At 38.3% G+C, this 24,347-nt stretch overlaps 1 protein-coding gene across 1 annotated transcript in view; it reads right to left on the bottom strand.

Annotated features, from left to right (window-relative positions):
* eeig1b (estrogen-induced osteoclastogenesis regulator 1b) overlaps nucleotides 1–24,347 on the bottom strand; it is a 50,652-nt gene that overhangs the window by 13,089 nt on the left and 13,216 nt on the right. Inside the window, exons 3-4 of the mRNA XM_052095820.1 lie at nucleotides 1,609–1,729; nucleotides 714–743 (exon numbers count right to left, since the gene is read on the bottom strand). Of these exons, the coding sequence (XP_051951780.1) occupies nucleotides 714–743; nucleotides 1,609–1,729 (151 nt within the window). The remainder of the gene's footprint in view (nucleotides 1–713; nucleotides 744–1,608; nucleotides 1,730–24,347) is intronic.

Here is a 24,347-nt window from a genome sequence, read left to right as displayed (position 1 = left end):
TATTGTTAAGCTGGTTCTCACCTCCTTCTTTCCCAACTTTTATCCTTTGTTACAATATGGTTTCCAGCTTAGATTGTGTTTATAAACATGTAAGGCCCAAGAAGAAATAGATCTTCCTTAAAACGTGCTGTAAGCATTTTTAGCCATTCAGGAACTTCCGCCAGACCAGCTGTTGAATTAGCCACACACACTCTTTATGCACAGACACAGACACACTAGAAATTATTGTGTTGGAGTAGATGGAGGTTGATGTGTCTAATCATCTGACCCGGAGCATTTTGCAGGAGCAGAACACTGTACCGTCACTTATACATGCAGATATGGGCTGTCCTGTTAATGTGCACAATGATTGACAGGCAGAAAGTCTTCTGATTGGCTAAACAAATAGTATAAACAAAAAGTTTTTTTGTACCTGACCGCAGCAGCAAACATCTTTAACCCTGTCTTTTACTGAGCCTAGAGCTGTTTCAGAGACATGTGTGATATATTTTACTGCACATCTTTCAGTGTTATCAGACAGGTAATAGGGAAGTTTTCTGTATGTCATTTCATATAAAAAGATAATCACTTATAGCACCTTTGAGATTGTGAGAGAGAATTCTGTGATGGATGACACAGTGTTCCCTTAGTGACAGTATGAGAGAAAGAAAAAAATGTGTAGAGAAAGAAACAAGGGAAGAGAGGGAGTGAGAGAGAAAGGGGAAAGCTCCTACCTTTGAAAATGTCTTTCCACCTTTAAGCTCCTGCAAAGACAAAAGAGAGGGTTGGATAGAGAGCAATCTGTTATGCAATATGTTTGACATTGCTATGGTGACGCTATGAGGCAAAGTGAGCAAAGGAAACCATGAGACAGCAGCTACCCTGTATGGAGTAAACCAAACAACAGAGCTCACTGAATGCATGCACAATCTGTTTGTTAAAGGATAGTTCACCCAATATGAAAATTCTGTCATCATCAACCCCATGTGGTTCCAAACCCTATGACTTTCTTTCTCATGTGGAACACAAAAGATGTTAAGCAGAATGTTAGCCTCAGTCACCATTCACTTTCATTACATTTTTCCATACAATACAAGTGAATGGTGACTGAGGCTGTAACTATACATAACATCTACATTTGTATTTCGCAGAAGAAAGTTATACAGGTGTGGCAGGGTGGAGCCGGGTCATGATTCTACACACCTGGTCCCTTATCAGGCTAATTAATCCTCCGAGAGGGATAAAGGCAGACTGCGGAGGATGGTGTGGGAGATAGAGATCGTTTACAGACATGTCCGTCATGTGTGTGTGTTTGTCTTTTGTTAAGTTTCTCATTAAACTATTATTTACATTGCCAAGCCGGTTCTCGCCTCCTCCTTTCCATCGAACTGCTTCACAACAGGTTTAGAAAAATATGAGGGTGCGTAAGAGACAGAATTATAATTTTTTTAGGTGACAATCCCTTCAATCATGACAAATATCCAAAGGCCTTTGAAAATGTATCCATTATATTTTAAATCAAATGTATACATTTCTTTGTAGGACTTTTGGCTAAACAATTGGTTGATCTTTGCTCATTTATAAGAGGTAGTATGGCCGAGATGTAAGTTGTGGGTAAATGTGACTAACCTTACGCACAGACACTCGGCAAATGCAGGGGTCCAGGACCCCCATATTAGGACTGGCACTCATCTTACACACAAAGGAGAACTTCTTTCGCCAGCGAACACAGTTCTCCTGTACCTCTTGTCTGTAGAGAAAGAAAGAGAGCAGGAGAGATATGAATGTAGAAATACTATAATTTTCCTGTAATCATTCTATACATTTGTTAAATTCATCAATGTCATAAAAATTAATTCGTCTTTATGTAAATGATACAACTGTATACTTGCAATCCTCGTAGGAATCATGCACTGAGACACTGTAAAAGCAGTATGTTCCATCAAAACTGTGAAAACTGTTTAATTTGGGTGCTAGCCAGTGTGTACATAAACATAGAAGAAAATGTATTAATTCCAATAACTGTATTGTAGCACTCTTTGGCATTTGCACTCATGTCGAGTCGTGATTATACACATTGGCCAACATATAAACAGCACCAGTAAATGCAGCCAATGGAATATTACTAAGGTAACCACAGATAAAACAAAAAACACAATGAATCAAATGAACAACACAAGCGGATTGGCAACTTAGAGCTCAGAAAATTCATAGGGTCACAGCCCATTGTAAACGACTGGCCATATATGCTGAATAGTTCTGCGCAATTTCGACTAATCACTGGGACTAAATCTCTTTTCAAAACAGTCCATCTTTGCAAAACAACATGACTTTGTCCAGAAAACTAGAGTCCAAAAGAATCTAAAGATCAGAATACAGATGCTGGTCAGACTTCAAATCACAGATCAAGCTGTACTGTGGCAGAAGTCTGTAGTGTGATTGCGTGGCATGAAATGCCAAAGTAATATGATTCATCATCCTCATACTCATCCTTTCATCTCTCTTGCTCCATCCTCTTCTCTCTTCTGCTGAGCTCTTCGATGAAAGTGGGTCAGTGTGTTCTAATTCACTCCTTTCACATTCTGTTTTAGTTTCAATCACATCCTCCTTTATTTCTGCAGCTCTTTTGCATTCCGCCGCACCCTTAGATCTCCCTCAATTTCATTAAGACTCTACAAAGGGTCTTTATCACGTTTCAGAACATTTAAAGAGGTAGTTCAAGCTAAAATTTAAATGCTGTCATTTTTTACTTTACATATTGTACCAAACCCATATGACTTACTTTCCTCCGTGGAACACTGTGTTGACACTGCTCTTTTTCATACAATGAAAGTGAACAGGCACTGAGGTTGTCAGTCCATTTAATTCTACCTCACATCTCCTTGTGTGTTCCACTGAAGGATGGAAGCCATATGGGTTTGAAACGACATGGATGAGTAAAAAACAGAATTTTCATTTCTTTCAATAGTACACCTTTACTAGACCTGCTCCTCAGAATCAGAACCAGAATTTGTTAACAAATTTTGCATCCAGACACAACAACAATCTGTAGAAGTATTATGTGGCCCCTAATATGGAGACTGTAATCACAAAGCCAAGCAATGTTGTGCCTGTCCCACTAGATATAAGCTCTTTTTCTTCATATCACATGGTGATTGAAGGCAGATTTGATGGCCTCCCCCTGTCCTTTATTTACCCTGGGCTTGCTGCCAAGCATCTGTCCCTGATAACCGTCGGCGTGCCAAGGAATATGAGTGCAGATAACAGCATATCCATTACTCAAGTGTGACCCTGAAGAGGCTGTACCACACACACACCAACTATCCATGGGGTGCAAGTCATGTTCAACTCAACTATATATGTCTGACAAAGCAGGTTTCCTACACTTGTATCCTAGACTAAACAGTTATTAAGCCATCAGTTATCTGACCGAGATAGTCTGTCCGAGGCATTTCAAAGCATACTGTTAATAATGTAACCCAAATTATTTCGTGTTTTTACTTGTATTAAATATATTGAAGCTGAGGAGGTCTTCCAATCTCACTTCACATGGCACACAGACATGTCTGGAGGTATGGCCCCTGGCTCAAAGTTCTCTAAGAAACTGAGAAACATCCAATTTCTTTCTTCAGTTGAGTGAGAAAGTGCTTCCTTCCTGTTCTTTTAGCAACACCAGAACTTTACAAGGTCTTCTGCAGCACTCAAGCACCTGCCGCTGCCACACAGCTGGCGAATGACTCATAAAAGATCACAATTAAGACTTTACTGGTGGTCTGAAGATCTGAGAAGAATACATTGCATTGTTTCATCCCTAAATGTTGGAACTAGAAGTAGAACAGGGCCTGGTAGAAATACCCATGAAAAAACAAAAAACATGCACATGATCGTTTTACAGTAATTTGGGATGATGAATCATCAAATGTTCACTAATTAGCTAGCCTAAATCTTTTTCAGTCTTCATGTTTTGCATCTTGATCCATGTCTATTGCCACAACAAGTGCAAATTGTAGTCTGTAAAACCACTATGAAAAGCATGACTAATAATACAAACCAATTAAATCTGATAAGAGCTTTGTGAGGCAGTACAGTTCAGTTTCCTGGTAACTTTGAATTACTGATGCTGAAATCAGTCAGGCTTACAAAAACTCATCTTTCGTTCTAAGGCTAAAGCTCTAAACTGGAACAAGTGCACAAGACAGAGGGATAAATCTCTGTTCCACATTCAATTCATTTGTTAGCATGTCTTTACTTTTGTTTCTTTTAGGGCAAAACAATGATTGTGTTTTGCCCTGACATTATAATCAGCCATTGAGTCAAATGTGTTAATGAGGACATAAAACACACGTGAACCCATAAACAGAGATATGTGTTTTCAAAGATCACAGAGAGCCTGCCTGTGTCTTCCCAATCATACTTTCAGCCATACATAATTTTTTGTTTCCTCTTTTGATTTTCTTTTGTTGCACGGGCAACTTTTGGACAGCGAGTTGAACATGACCCTTTGTAAAAATCCTATGATTACTCTAATTTCTATTGTGAAATTATGTGAGAAAAAATTAATATTTTTTTGGCCGGGGATTCCTCTTGGCCAAAGAGCTTGTAATTTGTGCAACTCTGTTGTGTAGTATGTGTGTGGCTACAACAAGAAGACAACAGATGACAATAAACCTTGTTGTGTAATGTCAGCAGTACAGCAATTCAGGTAGTCTGACATCTACGTAGTGAAAGAGCGTTTTCCACTGAGGTGAAAATCGTAAGATGACTTGAGTCACAACAGATGTTCTTCGTTTATGGTTTATACACTCACCTAAAGGATTATTAGGAACACCATACTAATACTGTGTTTGACCCACTTTCACCTTCAGAACTGCCTTAATTCTACGTGGCATTGATTCAACAAGGTGCTGAAAGCATTCTTTAGAAATGTTGATGGGATAGCATCTTGCAGTTGATGGAGATTTGTGGGATACACATCCAGGGCACGAAGCTCCCGTTCCACCACATCCCAAAGATGCTCTATTGGGTTGAGATCTGGTGACTGTGGGGGCCATTTTAGTACAGTGAACTCATTGTCATGTTCAAGAAACATGGTGGCCATAAAGGGATGGACATGGTCAGAAACAATGCTCAGGTAGTCCGTGGCATGCCCAATTGGCACTAAGGGGCCTAAAGTGTGCCAAGAAAACATCCCCCACACCATTACACCACCACCACCAGCCTGCACAGTGGTAACAAGGCATGATGGATCCGTGTTCTCATTCTGTTTACACCAAATTCTGACTCTACCATCTGAATGTCTCAACAGAAATCGAGACTCATCAGACCAGGCAACATTTTTCCAGTCTTCAACTGTCCAATTTTGGTGAGCTCTTGCAAATTGTAGCCTCTTTTTCCTATTTGTAGTGGAGATGCTGTTGTAGCCCATCCGCCTCAAGGCTGTGCGTGTTGTGGCTTCACAAATGCTTTGCTGCATACCTCGGTTGTAACGAGTGGTAATTTCAGGCAAAGTTGCTCTTCTATCAGCTTGAATCAGTCAGCCCATTCTCCTCTGACCTCTAGCATCAACAAGGCATTTTCGCCCACAGGACTGCCGCATACTGGATGTTTTTCACTTTTCACACCATTCTTTGTAAACCCTAGAAATGGTTGTGCATGAAAATCCCAGTAACTGAGCAGATTGTGAAATACTCAGACCGGCCCGTCTGGCACCAACAACCATGCCACGCTCAAAATTGCTTAAATCACCTTTCTTTCCCATTCTGACATTCAGTTTGGAGTTCAGGAGATTGTCTTGACCAGGACCACACCCCTAAATGCATTGAAGCAACTGCAATGTGATTGGTTGATTAGATAAATTGCATTAATGAGAAATTGAACAGGTGTTCCTAATAATCCTTTAGGTGAGTGTATGTCATTTGATTTGCTCACGTCTCTTACATCATCATCGAGCATCAAATTATCATTCATTTGATACAAATTTAACCATGTATTGTGCTGCAGTTCCTAAAAAAAAGAACTGCTGAATGGCGAGTTGACTACTCAAACTCAAACTTGATTCTCCCCTGATATGCCACATCTACAGAGCCAGAAAAAAAGTTATTTGGCTTTATAATAGATTTGCCAATGCATAGAACACATTTTATATGAGCATTTTATATGGTGGCTCAGTCGTTAGCACTGTTGCCTCACAGCAAGAAGGTCCCGGGTTCGAGTCCCGGCTCAACTGGGCCTTTCTGTGTAGAGTTTGCATGTTCTCCCCGTGTTCGTGTGGGCAAATCCAAAAGCAGGTTAAGTGAATTTTAGACTCTAAATTGCCCCATAGTGTCACCCAGCCACTGAGGGTTGAGTCAGGAAGGGCATCGCAGATGGTCTGTCGTGGCGACCCCTAACGTGAGCAGCCAAAAGAGGAAGATAACAGTTTTATGGAGCCAGAGTCGAAAGTATAGTCCAGATTGATGGTATTACATCTAATTGTGATTCAACAGACAGTTCAAACAGAATGAGAGCAAGTGAAAATATAAAATTACTAAACGAGTAATGAAAAAAACCCACTACGTCCTGCAGCTTTCACGGTGTCAATCACAGATAAATGGCACAACGCCAAATGTGAGACCAGGGCAGCCGTCGGAGAGCTCACAAACGAGTTGCAGTGTAACAACGCTTGAAAATGTTTTGAATTAAATCCAATAATGTCCATAATTGGGATGTTTGTTGTATGATATGGAGAAAAACACAGAAGATAATCAAACATCTTTGGTGTAAATCGGCAACGTTAACTAATCAAACTCCCAGAATCCATGATGATGGGGGTCAGTATAGAATCCAAAACTACAAGTACTACTAGGGCTGATGGGACGAGTAAGAGTAATCTTACTGAGTGCACCTTTAACAATACAATTTTGTTGTAGTTATTTATATTTGGATTTTACTTGGTGAATTTATCCTCATTCTCTTTGCCTCTCTTTACATGCACTGGCGCCTTCCAGTTGGCCCCAGAAGAGTACTGTAAGTTGCTTTGGATAAATATGTCTTTTCAATGACTACTTACTAATTTAATGATCTCCACAATATCTGATACATGTTATGCAGTGGTTTAAAGATTAACAGCTGACCTTATATCACATTTGATAACTGCCATAATAATGTCATGAGACACAATTATGTGACACTCCTTAGTCATAACTTTAATCAAGTGACAACAAGCTCATGAAAGTTTAAACCCTCATAGACCTCATTAAAGTTCAATAAACAAGAATTGGCCCTCTCTGGACTCACGGTTTAAAACAATAATTACATCATTAGGTTGCTCAAGAAGATTTGTTTTGAAATCCCTGCCATGATCATCTGTGGTGTATAGTTGGGTCAGTTATCATGTATTTTGTTCGACTTCCTCTGCAGACGTTGCTCTTAGGCCAAACAAAAACATGCTGTTATGTCTTCCCTTTTATATACGGTCTATAAAGGCCAAGAAGAATTTGAATCAATGTGAACTATCAATGTGAAATTAAATTCTAATTTAGGTATTAACAATGAAATGAAGGTTTAAATATATCCTGCCTCAAAAGTCACTCCTCCATCATCAGGCCAAACTGTTCTTGTTGTGGAACAGGGCCGTTCCATACCAATCTGGGCTCGTTGGCACCTTAATGGTTTCTTTCCATTGTGATGCTGCGAAAACAGGATGAGAATGGACTTACTAAGCATGTGACCAATCAAGAGTCACAACATCACTAAATCGTTCAACTAGCACCGTTTTCTGTTCTGAGCACGGTTGGCTAATCCGGGCTGGGAATAGTTTGTAATGCACTGGACCAAACTGTGCTCAAGTGCAAATGCTACTGGAACGGATACTCACCATGCACAGAACCATTCAGCCCTGATAGAGGACATTTTTTTTAAGTGAGTTTAACTTCAGATTTACATAAAAATACAGGATTGTTACTTGTAAAAAGTACAGCTACCTGTCTGGTAAAGAGTTGATCAGAAGGCAATACTTTTCCTAGTTTATGATGTATGGAAAGCGTGAGTTGTAAAGTTGAACTTGAAGGAATGGACAGAATAAAAAGAGAAGGCAATATGAAAGAGAAGATCTGATTACTGTTTGCCAGTTGTCTTAATTTTGAACTATCATATTAATTTAAATCATAACACATCATAATTCATTTAACACTCCAATATACCTGCAAAAGCTGGAACATGCTTTAAACAAAACAAAAAACCTTTTTCCAAACAAGTCACATTAGGAATTAAATGGAAATTTAGAGAGGTATTATATGACCAGGTCTTTAAAATGTGAACTTTCCACTTGCATTTGTGGCAGACAATTATTGTGTGAAAATCTGAAATGATTCAGGCAATCCTAAAATGTGTCCGAGTGGCATTTCACACCCAATCAAAACATTTGAACTGATATAAAATACCATTAGAATAAAAGCTACCTAAGGCCTCTGACCTTATATGCAAATTACATTTCACACTATTGGCTACATTTCATTGGTTTCTATTCAAGTTTTGCTACTGTTAACATTGGCCTTCTTTGGAATTCAACCATATTCTGAGCAACACTGAAATACTGTGTACACATATAGAGTGTACTCATACTGTATATAAGTGCTATGTATGGAATGATGTAAGGCAGTGAAACAGTAAACCAATGCTTCAAATAGAAAGTAGCCCAATTTCAATAAAATACTCTTCTCCACACACACACACACACACACACACACACACACACACACACACACACACACACACACACACACACACACACGAAATGTAAAGTCAGTCTCTATTGTTATGCAAGACTGATCTCACAGGTGTAACTGTGCTCTGTCATGTCACTGAAGGAAGTTGAACTTTAATGTTACATAATCAAGAGTCCTGTTTCCTGGGACACTCCACTATTGCCCATGAAGGAGGCATGAGCATGCTCAGTGATGTGAGTGCCAATAAGAGCTATTCAACCCAAAGCAAACAGAAACACACTGATAAACTAAGAACAGACACACACCCTCTATCTCTCCTGTCGCTCTCTCTTTGGATCCTACACCCTCAAACTTGTAAAAACCTCAAAGCATGCAGACAGGTGCAAACAGGCTCTGAATGAGCTCAGACTGATGACATGACGAGACATGACGGAGGAAGTCTAAGACACCTGCATGTGAAGAACATGTGTTAATAGAAGACAATGCAAATAATAGCTCACCGCTTTCATAGATGCGGTTTACTTTCTTGACCTCTCCCTCTTAGCAAATTATATTTAAAGGGGCCATATTCTACACTTTTGAAGCATGCCACCGGTTTTATTCAACACTTTTGAAGCATGCCACTGGTATTATTCTACACTTTTGTGTCATGCTCAAGGTTCAGTCAAGATTTATTATTTCATGACTATTTTCCTCCCTCTTTCTGACTTTTAGAATTTAAAGGAATAGTTCACCCAAACATTTAAATTCTCTCATTATTCACTGACCCTGATGCTTCCCAGATGTGTATGACTTTCCTTCTTTAGCAGAACACAAATTAAGAATTTTAGAAGAAGATTGAGCTCTGTCAGGTCCTTATAATAGAAGTACACATGTGCTAGCACTTTGATGGTCCAAAAGTCAAATTCTTCATTTGTGTTTGCTGAAGAAAAACAGTCATACACATCTGGGATGGCATCAGGGTCAGTGAAAATGAGAGAATTTTTATTTTTTAGTGAACTATTCCTTTAACTAGCTATTTTTTCTGTATAAGACACTGATGACCTTTGGGGTATGAATGTTTTATAAGCTTAAATTCCACCACGTCAAAACTAATCCAAAAGATGTAGGCCTATACAGATTCTGAATGCAATAGGAGGAATATATAAATAAATAATGGATGCGAAACTTGACTTTCATCAAGTGCAACACATAGATATCTGTAACATTTGTAATCACCAGTAAACAGAGAGGCAACAGATTCATTCCTCATCTGAAAAACGAGAGAACAGAAATGGTAAAGGGAGTCAAGTTGGAGAGAAGAATAAAAATATGAAAATTATAGAACACACAGGTGATACATTCAGTGGGAAATACATAACTGAGTCCATAAGAAAGAGAGAGGGAAGAGAACAATGAAGTGAACAGAACATGAAACATGAACCAAAAGGAAAATTACACAACATTCAATCAAAACAAGCTGATGACCTATTTCAATGATATACAAATGTCATTCTGTTGCACTGAGGTCATGTAGACTGCAGTAAAGAACAATGGATGTGACAGTGATCACTTGTAAGGCGAGCTCACCAGTAGTGTGTAAAACAGGTGGATGTAGAGGAAATGTACTCACATTTACATGTCAAGTCATTTTAATTTGTATATTGCTTCAAAGCATGTTTGCATATCTATTATGGTGGGGATTTTTCTTTGTCTTTTGTTGTTTTATTCTGAGCTAATCATATTTTCTATCCCTAAGCACTTAGAGCGCATTGGGAATTGGGCATTCCAAATTGGGGTGAATATATACAGTATATATATTTTAATAATTATCTCATTTACTCACCTTTATGCAGTCTCAAACTTATTTGGCAATTTTTATTTTTTTTAATGGAGACACTTGCTCAAGTACGAGGAGGTGTAATCAAGCTTGAAATCATGATGTAATGATGCCAATGAGACTATAATGTTAAGATTTATAGTGAAACATGTGTTACATTTCTCACTCAAAACCAATTTTATTGCTTCAGAAGGCATGGATTAAAACCTTTTTAAATTACCTTTATGCTGCCTTTATGTAATTTTTTGTAGCTTGGAAGTGTTGATCCCCATTGATTTGCATTGTATACATATGCATTCACATCATATGTCCATGTAAAGATCTTCGTTTGTGTTCCACAGAAGAAACAAATTAATTTGAGACAGCATAAAGGGGAGTAAATGATGAGGGCATTATCATTTTTGGGCAAACTATTCTTACAAGACACACTTTGGTCCATTTATTAAGCCATTTTTCAACTATTGGCTGATCTACTCAATATAAGCATAACCAGAACCCCACACACACATATGCTTTTTAATTCATGACAGGGACTTTGTTGATATTTTTCTTACACTGAATTTGATCATTTATATCAACCCTAATATATAGCTACCCCTACCCCTACACCTAACTTACTAATAATATTTTAATGAAAATGTAAAAAATGTATCTTTATTTAGTCATTATCCTGGTGGGGAATATTGGCTATATATTGGCTACAATATAAGCAAACCCTGACCAAAACACACACACACACACACACACACACATGTTGTGTTTCCATGTTTTATGGGGACTTTCCATAGACATAATGGTTTTTATACTGTACAAACTATATATTCTATCCATGACCTAACCTATCCTAAACCTAACCCTCACAGAAAACTTTCTGCATTTTAGATTTTCAAAACATAATTTAGTATGATTTATAAGCTGTTTTCCTCATGGGACTGACAAATGTCCCCACAAGGTCAAAATTTCGGTTTACTATCCTTATGGGGACATTTGGTCCCCACAAAGTGATAAATACACACACACACACACACACACACACACACACACACACACAATGTATGGAGAAACAAATTCCTCACAGTGCTCTTGTTAATGAGATTGAGATGTAATGAGGTGAAAAACATTTCATGTAAATGTCATTCTCTTTTTGTGTGGGGGTTTCTCACAACAGGATGAGGAGACACCGTAGCACTACCGGTCTCGTTAACTGCACCTGGGGTTTATTATTATTTTTATTAATACTGCAACATTCCAATAACCGTCTGTTTTATTATATGTGGCAGTATGTGGGACACAGACACGTGCAGCATCTTAAACGTGGCCAACTCGAGATTATCAATTAATTATTCACAATTCTCTCCAACATGTAAAAAAAAAACGGAGAGAAAAAGAGACACGTGGCTAGGAACTAGAGCGTTTGATATATATTTCATCATCTGGCAGAGTTCATTAGCTTAGCGGAGCATCTTGACTAGAGGAAACTGATCCCTGAATGTGAGCACAGTCACTGACATCAGTATCAGTTATACAGGGTTCCAACTCTTTATAATCAATTAATTTCCATAACTTTTCCCATTACTTTTCAATGCGAATTAATTGCAAAGAAAGAACTCAAAAGATTTATCTAAATATATACTCACTATAGAATTTTTCATGTCATTTTCATGACTTTTTACCTTGTATTAATTTCTATGGATTCTCCATCCCTGGAAACAGTCTGGTTATGACTGTAACCTTGGTTCCCTAAAAGCAGGGAAGGAGATGTTGTGTAAGCTTTAAGCACTACTGATTTCTTGAGAATTAAGGGGCCGAGAAGCGAGTTTTCTTCCCTTCAGTCAAAAAATCCTGATGAAATGGTGCTGTGCTCCAGTTTATATGCCCGCGGTGAAATGCATATCGGGAGCAGAGCATCAAGCACAATCTTCCAATAAATTGGCTTGATTTTAAAGGGCTTCAGAGATCGTCACTCCTGGGAGGAGCTTCCCATAGCATCAGCTACTGACGCATCATCGAAATGAACGTCTTTTTTTATTGTTTTCCTCTTTAAATGACCTAATATTTTTCACGAATGTGGGAACCATGGGGTTAAAATGAAAGATGAAAAGAGATGCATTGGTTCCTGCAACAATTGCACACAGGAAAACTTAAAAGAATGTTCTGGGTTCAATACAACTCATCTATCAACAGTAGCATTAACCACAAAAAGGTTCAGTTCTCTTATAAAAACAAACACAAATCATGTTGACAATAGTGCACTCACAATCTAAGTGTATGGGGTAAGGCAATCTGGAGAGTTTAAAAGCAGAAATGTGAAGCTCATATTTTTGATAATGTGCTTAGAAGTTTTGATAAAAATATTGTTTGTTTGTTTTATCAAACTGAAGGACACATCTAAATTATTAATGCTATAGATGCTTTCGATATATTTTAAGTATTGTATTTATACCAGACCATTCCTTTAAATGGGGGTTAGGTTTTTTTGTTGTTGTTGTTTGGAAAAGAACATATTTTATTTAAGTAAATATGTAAAAGTTACATTCTTGGGTGCCTTTTGGGGCATTTTTTTTTCTTCTAGAATCTAGATCCACAGAGATCTCTACTTGTGTGTAAGGGTGAGGTATGACATTCTCTTGGCGTTAATACAGAACTAGCATTCCAGTCGTTCCAATGAGACCATTAATCTTCTCCCAGAGCAAATACTGCTATCATTCCTCACAAACATCTACACTGTGACTGTTCAACCCCAGAATGAACTATCTCTCTGGGGCCAAAGTCAGAAGACTGACTGACAAAATACAAAGACTATAGAAAATCTGGAATTAATATTGTTGTAATGATGATGATTAAAAAAAACACAGCGAGTGAGTGTTGAGCTTATTCAGTGTTAAGCTTTATTCAACCTGGTTACAGCTACTACTGATTCTACTGCAGTAGATTGAATCAATGCTTGAAACAGAGATATTGTTCAGCAATCTCCCTGGTGCCATTCCATCTTTGCCCTTGTAAGTAAACATAGTGACTAATGCTTTTCGAAATCATCTCATTAAAGTGTATTATTGGTTTTGCAATACCTGCAGACTCAGCTATAGCCTAAATTCCAACCCATGAATGAGTCCATCTGCTTATACAGACCCTTAATCTAGGCCAATCCCATTCTCCTTTTACCTGTTTTGCCACCTACACTCTACACGAAGATGTCGGATCGTGGTACCGTTCACATTACACAACTGTCTGTTTTGTCACTGAAGTCATAGCGTTTTCAAATTACACAACGAATCGGTGACAGGGGTGAACACATTACAAAACATTTCACTATTGACGAATCCCCAACGTAACTGCCTGGACTCCAAATTACATTTCACAACAGAGTACACTCGAGAAGTGATACGAGATACAAAAACAAATGCATGATCATATGTTATGCCTTTCAGAATATGATGTGTATGTTTTTAATCTTATATTTTATTGGTAACAATATGAAAAATTACCTCCTACTGAAAAATCTACCTATTTGCTAACCTGACTGTACAAGAGAATTGGCAATTTCTCTCCAACTCTTCTCTTTCTCCACCCGGTTGTGCTACAGTTCAGATGAAACATTAAATAGGCACTGGTGCTCGTGCCAATGTTCCACAAATTTTTCCTCCATTTTTCGGTCCAATGAGACTTTCTTGATACCGCAGCCATGCTAGTTGATATTCTGTTGCAGGTACATCAGGACTCCTCCCACTGAAACTTCCCGTGCCCCGCTTCCTGCTCTCATTGGCTGTAGGTCAACGCTGCAGTTGTATTCAGTCAAAACATATTTAACATTGCACGATTTGGAATCGCAGACAGGTCCATATTTAACAGTCTAGATATCTCGCCGACACCGGCGACACATCGACGCTTCTCTCAAATCGTGTCTTTGATAGTTCATATATTGTGTTCGTCGCTCATGTGAGCGAGCTCGGATTTGCCTAAAATTTCAGGCTTTTGCCGGCGATCTCCTCAAAACTGTCATCGAGCGAAAATCGGGCTTAAAATCGTGTAGTGTAAACTCAGCATTAGGGAAGGATGCCAAGGTGGTTTTGTAATACAACCCAACCCTGAAAGACAGAACACCAGAATGACTCTTGAAATAGACTTCTCACATGTCCAGGCAGTGACTGACACACACACACACACACACACACACACACACACACACACACACACACACACACACACACACACACACACACACACACACACACACACACACCTCCCAGAAACGTCTTTAAAATGCTGGCATAAAGTACCATATGGGGTGATAACCAAAACACAAATCTACCTCTCTCTCCAGTTGCAATGATCTTAAACATGTTCTAACCAATCTTTTTAAGCCTTCAGCTATCCAAAAGTCAGGATAAATTGGCCTTGCCTGGGGATGCAAAGATTGTATCATACATAGATTGATTGATCTGCACTAAAATTTGATTAATAATCCATTCACCTTGCTGTGAAAGAGAAAGCATTTCATGTGTATTTACTGGCCTGAAGAGAAAAGGTGTATTGCGAATGCCATGATGCTATTGGCTGACCAAATTAACTCCCTTATACACTGAAATTATTTAGTTCATTAACCTTCTGAAATCTCAGAGCTAAATAAATAATATAGCATGCATTATTATTGTTACACACAAAAACACACAAACTCATGTGATCAATAAGTAACATTGAACTATAAATGGATTATTCTGTTCCCAAGGCTGCTCAGTTTAATTAGTGGTCAAAGAGATTTGCGTTAATTAACTACTGAAAGTAAAACTAACAGGAGTTTCATTAATTGCTAACAAAACCTAGTTTATATCCATAGCACAAGCTACAAACCCAAATGCAGATTTCCATAATATTAACCACATTAATGGAATGATTGATCAGTATATTAATGTCACTAAAATTAGGTGCAATTAACCCAACAACTAATGACCACAGAAATGCTGTTGGCACCTCGAATTAAAATCAGCCTTAGAGAAAAAAGACAATTGTCCCCATCTTTTACACTGTTTAGAGAAGACTGTTAAGACTGAGATTGAGCTACATATTTTATGTAAGGCAGCCTGCACAATTGTGTTATCGCAGGGATATCATTCACGTAGGCATACACAAATACACAGACACACTCACAAAAGGCAAAACACAGGATTTGACACGCTGGTGTCAAGAGCACAACCTCTCCCTCAACGTCAGTAAAACCAAGGAGCTTGTTGTGGACTTCAGGAAGAAAGACGGAGAACACAGCCCCATCACCATCAATGGAGCACCGGTGGAGAGAGTCAGCAGTTTCAAGTTCCTCGGTGTCCACATTGCTGAGGAACTCACATGGTCCGTCCACACTGAGGCCGTTGTGAAGAAGGCTCACCAGCGCCTCTTCTTTCTGAGACGGCTGAGGAAGTTTGGAATGAACCACCACATCCTCACACGGTTCTACACCAGCACTGTAGAGAGCATCCTGACTGGCTGCATCACCGCCTGGTACGGCAATAGCACCGCGCACAACTGCAAAGCCCTGCAAAGGGTGGTGCGAACAGCCAGACACATCATCGGAGGTGAGCTTCCCTCCCTCCAGGACATATATAACAGGCGGTGTGTGAAAAAAGCTCGGAGGATCATCAGAGACTCCAGCCACCCGAGTCATGGTCTGTTCTCACTGCTACCATCAGACAGGCAGTATCGCAGCATCAGGACCCGCACCAGCCGACTACATGATAGTAGTACACGACTACTTTTTCCCCCAAGCAATCAGACTGTTGAACACTTGATCTATCAGGATCAATAATTAGCACTGCACTTTATTCAGCTATAATCTCACACTGGACTGTCAACATATTCTCCTCAATATACTACTTCATATATATATATATATATATATATATATATATATATATATTCATATACTCCTTACTTATTGTATTGTATATTGTGTATTCTATATTGTGTGTATTGTCTATAATTATCGTGTTGTGTAAGTATGTTGTTTACTGTAACTGGTATATGTCTCGTCACTGTCATGACTGCTATGTTGCTCGGAACTGCACACAAGAATTTCACCTACTGTTGCACTTGTGTACATGGTAGTGTGACAATACAGTGATTTGATTTGATTTGATTAAAAGGTACAACAGGAAATGGTTCTTTTAATTCAAAAACTGAGGTTTTATATACAGTAATTATGGACACACAGACTCTCCCACAGACTGAACATTGGAACATTGGTTCTTTTACTCTCTGATAAGATATGCAAAAACTAGCCAGGGGCCTCTTGACATCGTCAGTGTTGGCTGTTATGTATGAGACAGGTGTCAATGGAGACCATGCATTTGATATTAAACATGTAACCAACCTTCCAGTGAGATTCACTACTCTCTAGTGCTCATCCATAAAGTTAAAAATATATATATTTACATGTAGTAGTAACAGCAATATTAACCTAATTTTTTTTTTTACTAAAACATTTGATATGAAAAATGAACATGTTTGAGTGATGCAAACTAATGATTGATTTAAAATTTTAAATCGACTCACTTGAATCGACAGATTGAACTGATTTATGGAAATTAATTAAACTTACCAAGTTGAATGCTGTTTTAGCTAGTGAAGTTTAGATGAGAGATGCTATTAAAACATCTGTCTCAACATGCTCATACTCACAAGTTGGAAGACTAAGGAAGCATCGGAAACAAATCTAATGACACACTTTTTAGAAAATTGACAGCCAAATAAAAAGTGAATTAAAATCATCACAATATTTAAAATCACAAAGTTGCTTAATTTATATTCAATACATTAACAAGTCTTACTCTACATACAGTGGCAAGAAAAAGCATGAGAACCCTTTGCAATTACTTGCATTTATGTTAAATTTGTCTTAAATCTGGATGATGTTCATCTAGGTTACAATAATGAACAAACACAATCTGTTTCAACTAATAACACACAAATTATTGTGTGTTCTGGTACATATTTAATACATTATTCATACATTCACAGTGTAGGTTGGAAGTATTTACAGTGAAGTATTTGAAAGCCAATTAATAAAATGAGATTGGAGGTGTGGGTTAGAGCTACTTTGACTTATAAAATGCACTCAAACAATTTGAGTTTGCTATTCACAAGAAGCATTTGATAACATGGACCATGTCTCGCAAAAAAGAGATCTCAGAAGACCTAAGAACTGTTGCTTTGCATAAGGATGGAAAGGGTTTGCAAAGTTATCTCGAAGAGCTTAGATATTCATCTGTCCACAGTTAGACAAACTGTCTATAAATAGATACGATTTAGCACTGTGTTTACTCTCCCTAGAAGTGGCCATCCCGCCAAGGGGCACACAACAGAATGCTCAATGAGGTAAAAAAAAAGAACCCCTGAGAGACAGCTAAATACTTCAAGGAAACATTGAAACTGGTTAACATCTCTGTTCATGAGTCTACTATGCGGAAAACATTAAACATGCATGGTGTCCATTGCAGAACACAACGAAGGAAGCGGCTGCTTTCCAACAAAGACATTGTGGTGCACCTGAAGTTTGCCAAAGACCACATTGACACTCCACAACGCTCCTAGGAAAATGTTTTGTCGACTGATGAAATGAATTGTTTGGAAAGAACATGCAGAACATATGGAGTGAAAAAGGGCACCAACATGAAAACATAATTCCAACGGTGAAGTACAGTGAATGGACCATCATAATTTGGGGCTGCTTTGCTGCATCTGGGTCTGGACCACTTGCCATGAGAGGGAAACATTTTTTTTTTTTTTTAAATGAAGTTTATCAAGATATACTACAGGATAATATCAGGGAGGCTGTGTGCCAGCTGAATCTCAGTGGATGTTGGGTGATACAGCAAGACAATGACCCTAAACATCCAGTTGCCAAACGACCCTAAACAACCCAGTGGCCCTATCAGAACCCAGACCTTAACCCAATAGAGATTAGTGGTCGACCGATATGGTTTTTCGTATATCTGATGCCGATATACAGAGAATAGGGTGGCCGATACAATGCTGATCTATCAAACAATTGATTATAGTAAATAACACAAACATAAAATTACACAAAAATTTTTTATAAACTCTTATTTAACACTATATTTACAAAATTTAACTTTGTAAAAAATAATCTAAAAAAATGATGTATTACAATTGGTAGATTTCTGTTTAGTCATAACATTTTTGTAATTTAATTGCACATGAAGAAATTGGTAATATATTAGGACGGAAATAAGAGTACACACAGTAGTCCAGTAACCATGGATGGCATGTCCATGTTAGCAATCGCATTTTCTCAAAAAATACAGAATCAAACCAATTGTACATACAGTGAATAGTGAATAAGATATTTACTCACAGCACATGTGAAGCACCTTTACTTTGAAGTTGCAGTCACGTGCTCGTGTCCGAGCAGAAATCTCATGACAGTTAAAACTGCCTGGATCACCTGCTTGGTGACAATCATGACTTCAGATATTAGATGAGCGCTCAACGGGGAAAAAACACTGGATTTTCATGAGGTTCATGAATTACATCTGTTTAAACGAGATATCTGCATATTTGCAAATAGTATAATAGAAGTTTTTATTAATATTTGCCTTTTATCATTAGAAAAGAAAGTTGCAGGGAACTGCTGAGGAGAGGCTGATAGAATATGTGCTTTAGAACTAGATATATGAGCACTCCACATGATGCTGGATTTGCTCAAGTTTTGTTGAAATCTGTTTATTGCATCGGTTTAAATGAGATATGAGCATATTTGCAGAACGTATATGATATTAGTTTTATTGATATTTGCCAATTTATCATTAGACAAGTCAGTTAAAAGTTACAAGTTCAACTGTTGAGGAGAGTGGGAATGAAACACTTTAACATTATGAACTCAAATGCGTCTGTGTCGGCTCTGATATGCGGACTGTTCAAATGAGACTGTGTTGCACACTGGTCTATTATTGTAGTAACACATGGCACATAACAACAAAACGAAACATGACTGGTTGTTTACATGTCTCAGTCTCTTCACATGAAAGCAGGTAATTCTCGACACCCTCAAGAAACAAATCGTCCAAACTAGAAAATGTATTGGCCAATGGCGATAATTAAAAAAGTCAGAATATCGGCAGATTTATCAGACTGCAATATATCAGTCAACCACTAATAGAGCTGAAGTGGAATGACTTCAAAAGAGCCGTTCACACCAGACATCCGAAGAATATGGCTGAGCTAAAACAGTTCTGTAAGGAAGAATGATCCAAAATTCCTACTGAACATTGTGCAGGTCTAATCCGCAGCTAACGGAAACACTTGAGGTTACTGCTGCCAAAGGAGGATCGACCGGTTATTAAATCCAGGGGTTCACTTACTTTTTACACAGCACTGTGAATGTTTAATGGGATGTGTTCAATAAAGACATGAAAGATTATAATTGTTTGTATGTTTTAGATTAGTGTTTGTCTATACTTGTGACTTTGATGAAGATGAGATCACTTTTTATGACCATATATGCAGAAAACCAGCCAATTCCAAGTCTAGGTCTCTGCAGGACAGTAATGGGTGTTGTCCAATCTGTGGGCATTTTAAAACCGGGATGGCGTTTCTAAACCATCCAAAGAAAGTAGGGAATCTCAATGTAGTAATCATTGGGCTTTTTAAAACCAAGATGGGCATTTTTTCTTTTTTTCCTTCTATTTATCCCCTTTTCTCCCTAATTTGGAATGCCCAATTCCCACTACTTAGTAGGTCCTCGTGGTGGCGAGGTTACTCACCTCAATACGGGTGGCGGAAGACAAGTCTAATCCGCACATCTTATCACGTGGCTCGATGTGCATGACACCGCGGAGACTACCAGTATGTGGAGGATCATGCTACTCTCCGCGATCCACGCACAATTTACCACGCACCCCACTGAGAGCAAGAATCACTAATCGGGACCACGAGGAGGTTACCCCATGTGACTCTACTCTCCCTAGCAACTGGGACAATTTGGTTGCTTAAGAGACCTGGCTGGAGTCACTCAGCACACAGGATGGGCATTTCTTAACTATCCAATGAAAGTAGGGAATCTCAATAGTTTGAAAATGTCCACTGATTGAGAAAAGCCCATTTTTGTTCTGCAGAGACACAATTTTCGCCAATTCAAAAAGGTTCACATAATTTTTCTTGCCACTGTGTCTATGGAATGGGATTCAGAATCACAAATCAAAAGGTCAAAGCCTCTTAAATGCCATATGTGGACCCTGTGGACTTTGCTTGCCAACAAAACCTTGTTTTGATTGATTTCTGTTTGAATACATGTTGTACGATGTGTTCATAAGGTCAGAGTTCTAAGAACTGTTGGAAGGTTAGTGTTGGAACTGTTAGAAGGTTAGTGTTGAGAAGGCTGAAGATCAAACATAGAGGGATGGGACAGTATATCGAATTTCAAAAAATCACTAACCAAAATAATTGACAAATCTCAGAGGCAAAACTCAATATTTAGAATTCTGCAACATGTTTATCTGTCCATGTGCCCATAAATGAAATTACATCAAAATCTCTGTCACATTTTATACACATGGGTCCTTGAAGTACTTAAAGTGCTAGAATTGAGCTTTTAGAAAATTAAGTAAAAGTTTTGTTGAAAAGTGCTTGAGAATAAAACAGAAAATGTCTTCAAAATGCATTACATCCACGCACTCCACTTTCATTGAATAATGTGTCTTTTAATATCCTTTCTGTTCTTTACAGTCAGTTGTTGATAACAAAAAAGTACAAAGAAACATTACGCAAACCTACGCATCTCACTGGTTCACAAGCGCATTTAAAATACCCTGTGTGGTTGAGACCAGTCCGTGAATTACCGCACCTGCTCTGCCCTCATGCTACTATGATTAAGCAGTGTTGATAACTGACCGTGTAGCGCTGTTTCATTCCGCTTTTTAACCAAGCAAAATGCGCTCCAAATCATACAGATGACAGGGGAAGGCTCATTCATATTCACGAAAAAAGTGCAAACTGATTGTTCAGTGAAACATTGCGATCCTCAGCATCCTATGTTTCAGAAATTAGCTCTCAGGCCACTTGAAATTAAGCGAGTTTGACACATGCTGTTATGCGGTGACATCACTGTGAGTAAGTGCATATATTTGTGTGAATATGGTGGGGACTCTTTCAGTGTACAAAGCGCACAACATTCTGTTGCTGGCAAGCGTTATGTTGTGTCAAGAATATTAGATGAACCATGAGAAATCCCAACAGCACGGCTGCATATAGGGAAAACACTGTAATTTATGTATACATTTTTTTCGTCATACTTTGTCTTTTAAGTGTTATTTTTATTATTATTTTTTTTTTTATAAATAAAACAAAACATGACTGGCCTTTTTTGCCACTTCCAGTTGAAAAGCTTTTTAGGAGAGCTTTTTGTTTGTTTTGAGATTAATCTCACTTATTGTATTGTTTGTGAGTGTGATCCTATTTTTACACTGTTTATAGAGTTCTCGCTCTCACCGCTCTTTTACAGCTGTATTATGCACCCCTGTTTTTGCATAATCAGTGGTTTGCTGGGGTCAAAGTTCAGTTGTCTGATGTGATTCAGGTTTTCACAGAAAATGTGTAGTTTCCCCACTTTGATTACCTCTCTCCCTTTTCAACCCCTTTCATACTTTCCTACATTACTCAGTACTACATGCAGACATTCTAGTGCAAAAGACTCTCCACACTTCATGACCGTTTAATAAACACATCTCCCTTCCACCCCATCAGTCCATTGCTCTTATCATTTTCAGCTCTTAAATCTTTAGTCATCTTGTTTAAAACTCTCCGAAACAATCAAAACAGTGTAGAAAATCCTAAAATGTGATGAACATTATCTCTCTGGCATATGTCCACATCTTCTACAAAGAGACCGTATTTCAATTACAAGCCTGATACAGTATATAATCTTCTATTATGTTAATATAGCCACACCAACCAGCTGCTTGTTTTTTTTTTTGTAAGCTTAGGGCAAACCTTCTACAAAACATACAGTCCCGAACAGGATGATACATGATATTGTCAAAGTTTTTCTCCCAATTTGGAATGCCCAATTCCCACTACTTAGTAGGTCCTTGTGGTGGCATGGTTACTTGCCTCAATCAGGGTGGCGGAGGACAAGTCCAAGTTGCCTCCACTTCTGAGACCGTCAATCCGTACATCTTGTCACGTGGCTTGCTGTGCATGACAATGCGGACTCCCAGCATGTGGAGGGTCATACTACTCCCCGCGATCCACGCACAACTTACCATGCGCCCCATTAAAATTGAGAACCCCTAATTGCGACCATGAGGAGGTTATCCCATGTTACTCTACCCTCCAGCAACCGGGCCAATTTGGTTGCTTGAGAGACCTGGCTGGAGTCACTCATCATGCCCTGGATTCAAACTCACAACTCCAGGGGTGGTTGTCAGCGTCAATACTCACTGAGCTACCCAGGCCCCCCAGATTCTTTATGTCAGTGTACTTGGATAGCCATTTTTAACTATAAAAATGTGGGCGTGTTTTATAGCACAGTGTGGAACTAATACTGTCTGAAGGATTTGGGTTATTTGAAATGAAAGCTCACACCATCAAAGCACAACGTAGGCATCTGGATATTTCATCACTTACACTGAGCCTGAATCAAAGCCTTTGTTCAGCGAGTACCTATGATAATATGAAGAAAACTCTGACACTTAGCAGGCTGTAATGCTCTGCCTGTATTTTTATTGCTGCTGTTTGCCTCAAGTGCCCATTTCTGTTATATTTGCTTTCTGGCACTGAAACACTGAAGAGAATTACAAGAGTGCACCCCACTGTGAAACTAAAAAGCAGGATTTTTGTTTTTTAAATGACTCCCCTCGCATTCTTTTCTCCATAAAGATTTTTTTCCATGTCTTTCCAATGATGGATTTTTGGTTTTGCGTCTTTCTGCACATTAATGCGCCAATCATTGTGCTTCTATCTTGTTTTTGTTCTTCAATCCGTTTCTATCCAGTTCAGATGCTTTTGATGTCATAAACAACAGCAGTGCTCTGATTGCTATATAAGAGCGGCAAATCCGACGTGCTACTCAGAATTTGGTCTGTGCAGCAGACACATTCATGGACTAGCTTGGAGAGCTCTTAAGATCAAAGGTCAAATTCTTTTAAAGTCATGAAATAGGCTGCTGCTCTACAGGGTTGGTCTGCTCAATTCCTCTTTACCACGGAGTCATTATCCCAACCCCCCACCTCGACTCCTGCATATGATCAAAGACACATGTGTTAGCTTGTACCTGGATTTGAGTGCATATGTAACTTGTATACTGTGTCTATGCAAAATAAACATGTGCTATTAAAGTTGAAGTGTGTAATATCTACACTACTAGTATAGGGGAGGGGTAGGCGATATGACCAAAATCTTAGATTATGATATGAGTTTCTCATTTTCTACATTTTTTTCTAAAACAAAATCTATAAAAATATTTTTTATATTAAATAACCATATTGTAATGCCTATTTTTGAATACTTTGTAAATGAAAACTACTTAATCTTACATAATTTTCTCTTTATTTGAAACTTTGTCTATTATAGTCAAAGTAAAAAAAAAAAAAAAATATTTGGTTTTAAATCAACTTTACCAGAATGCTAAATTTCACATTTTGCCACATTTCCATCTGATGTTTGACTAGTATTGTTCTTATTATTATAAGCATTCCTCAAGAAACTCAACATCTTCTCAAAGCAATTCATCAATGTAAATAATACAGATGTAAAAAAAATATCCAATGAAAATTAACACTTCATTAGGCTCTTAATGATTCAAGTAATCTATTTAGAGAATATCGGAATATCCGAAG

Source organism: Xyrauchen texanus, chromosome 3 (assembly GCF_025860055.1).
Source record: "Xyrauchen texanus isolate HMW12.3.18 chromosome 3, RBS_HiC_50CHRs, whole genome shotgun sequence".
Classification (NCBI taxonomy): domain Eukaryota; kingdom Metazoa; phylum Chordata; class Actinopteri; order Cypriniformes; family Catostomidae; genus Xyrauchen; species Xyrauchen texanus.
Note: the sequence above shows the minus strand (reverse complement) of the source record. Positions and strands in the feature narration are given on the sequence as shown.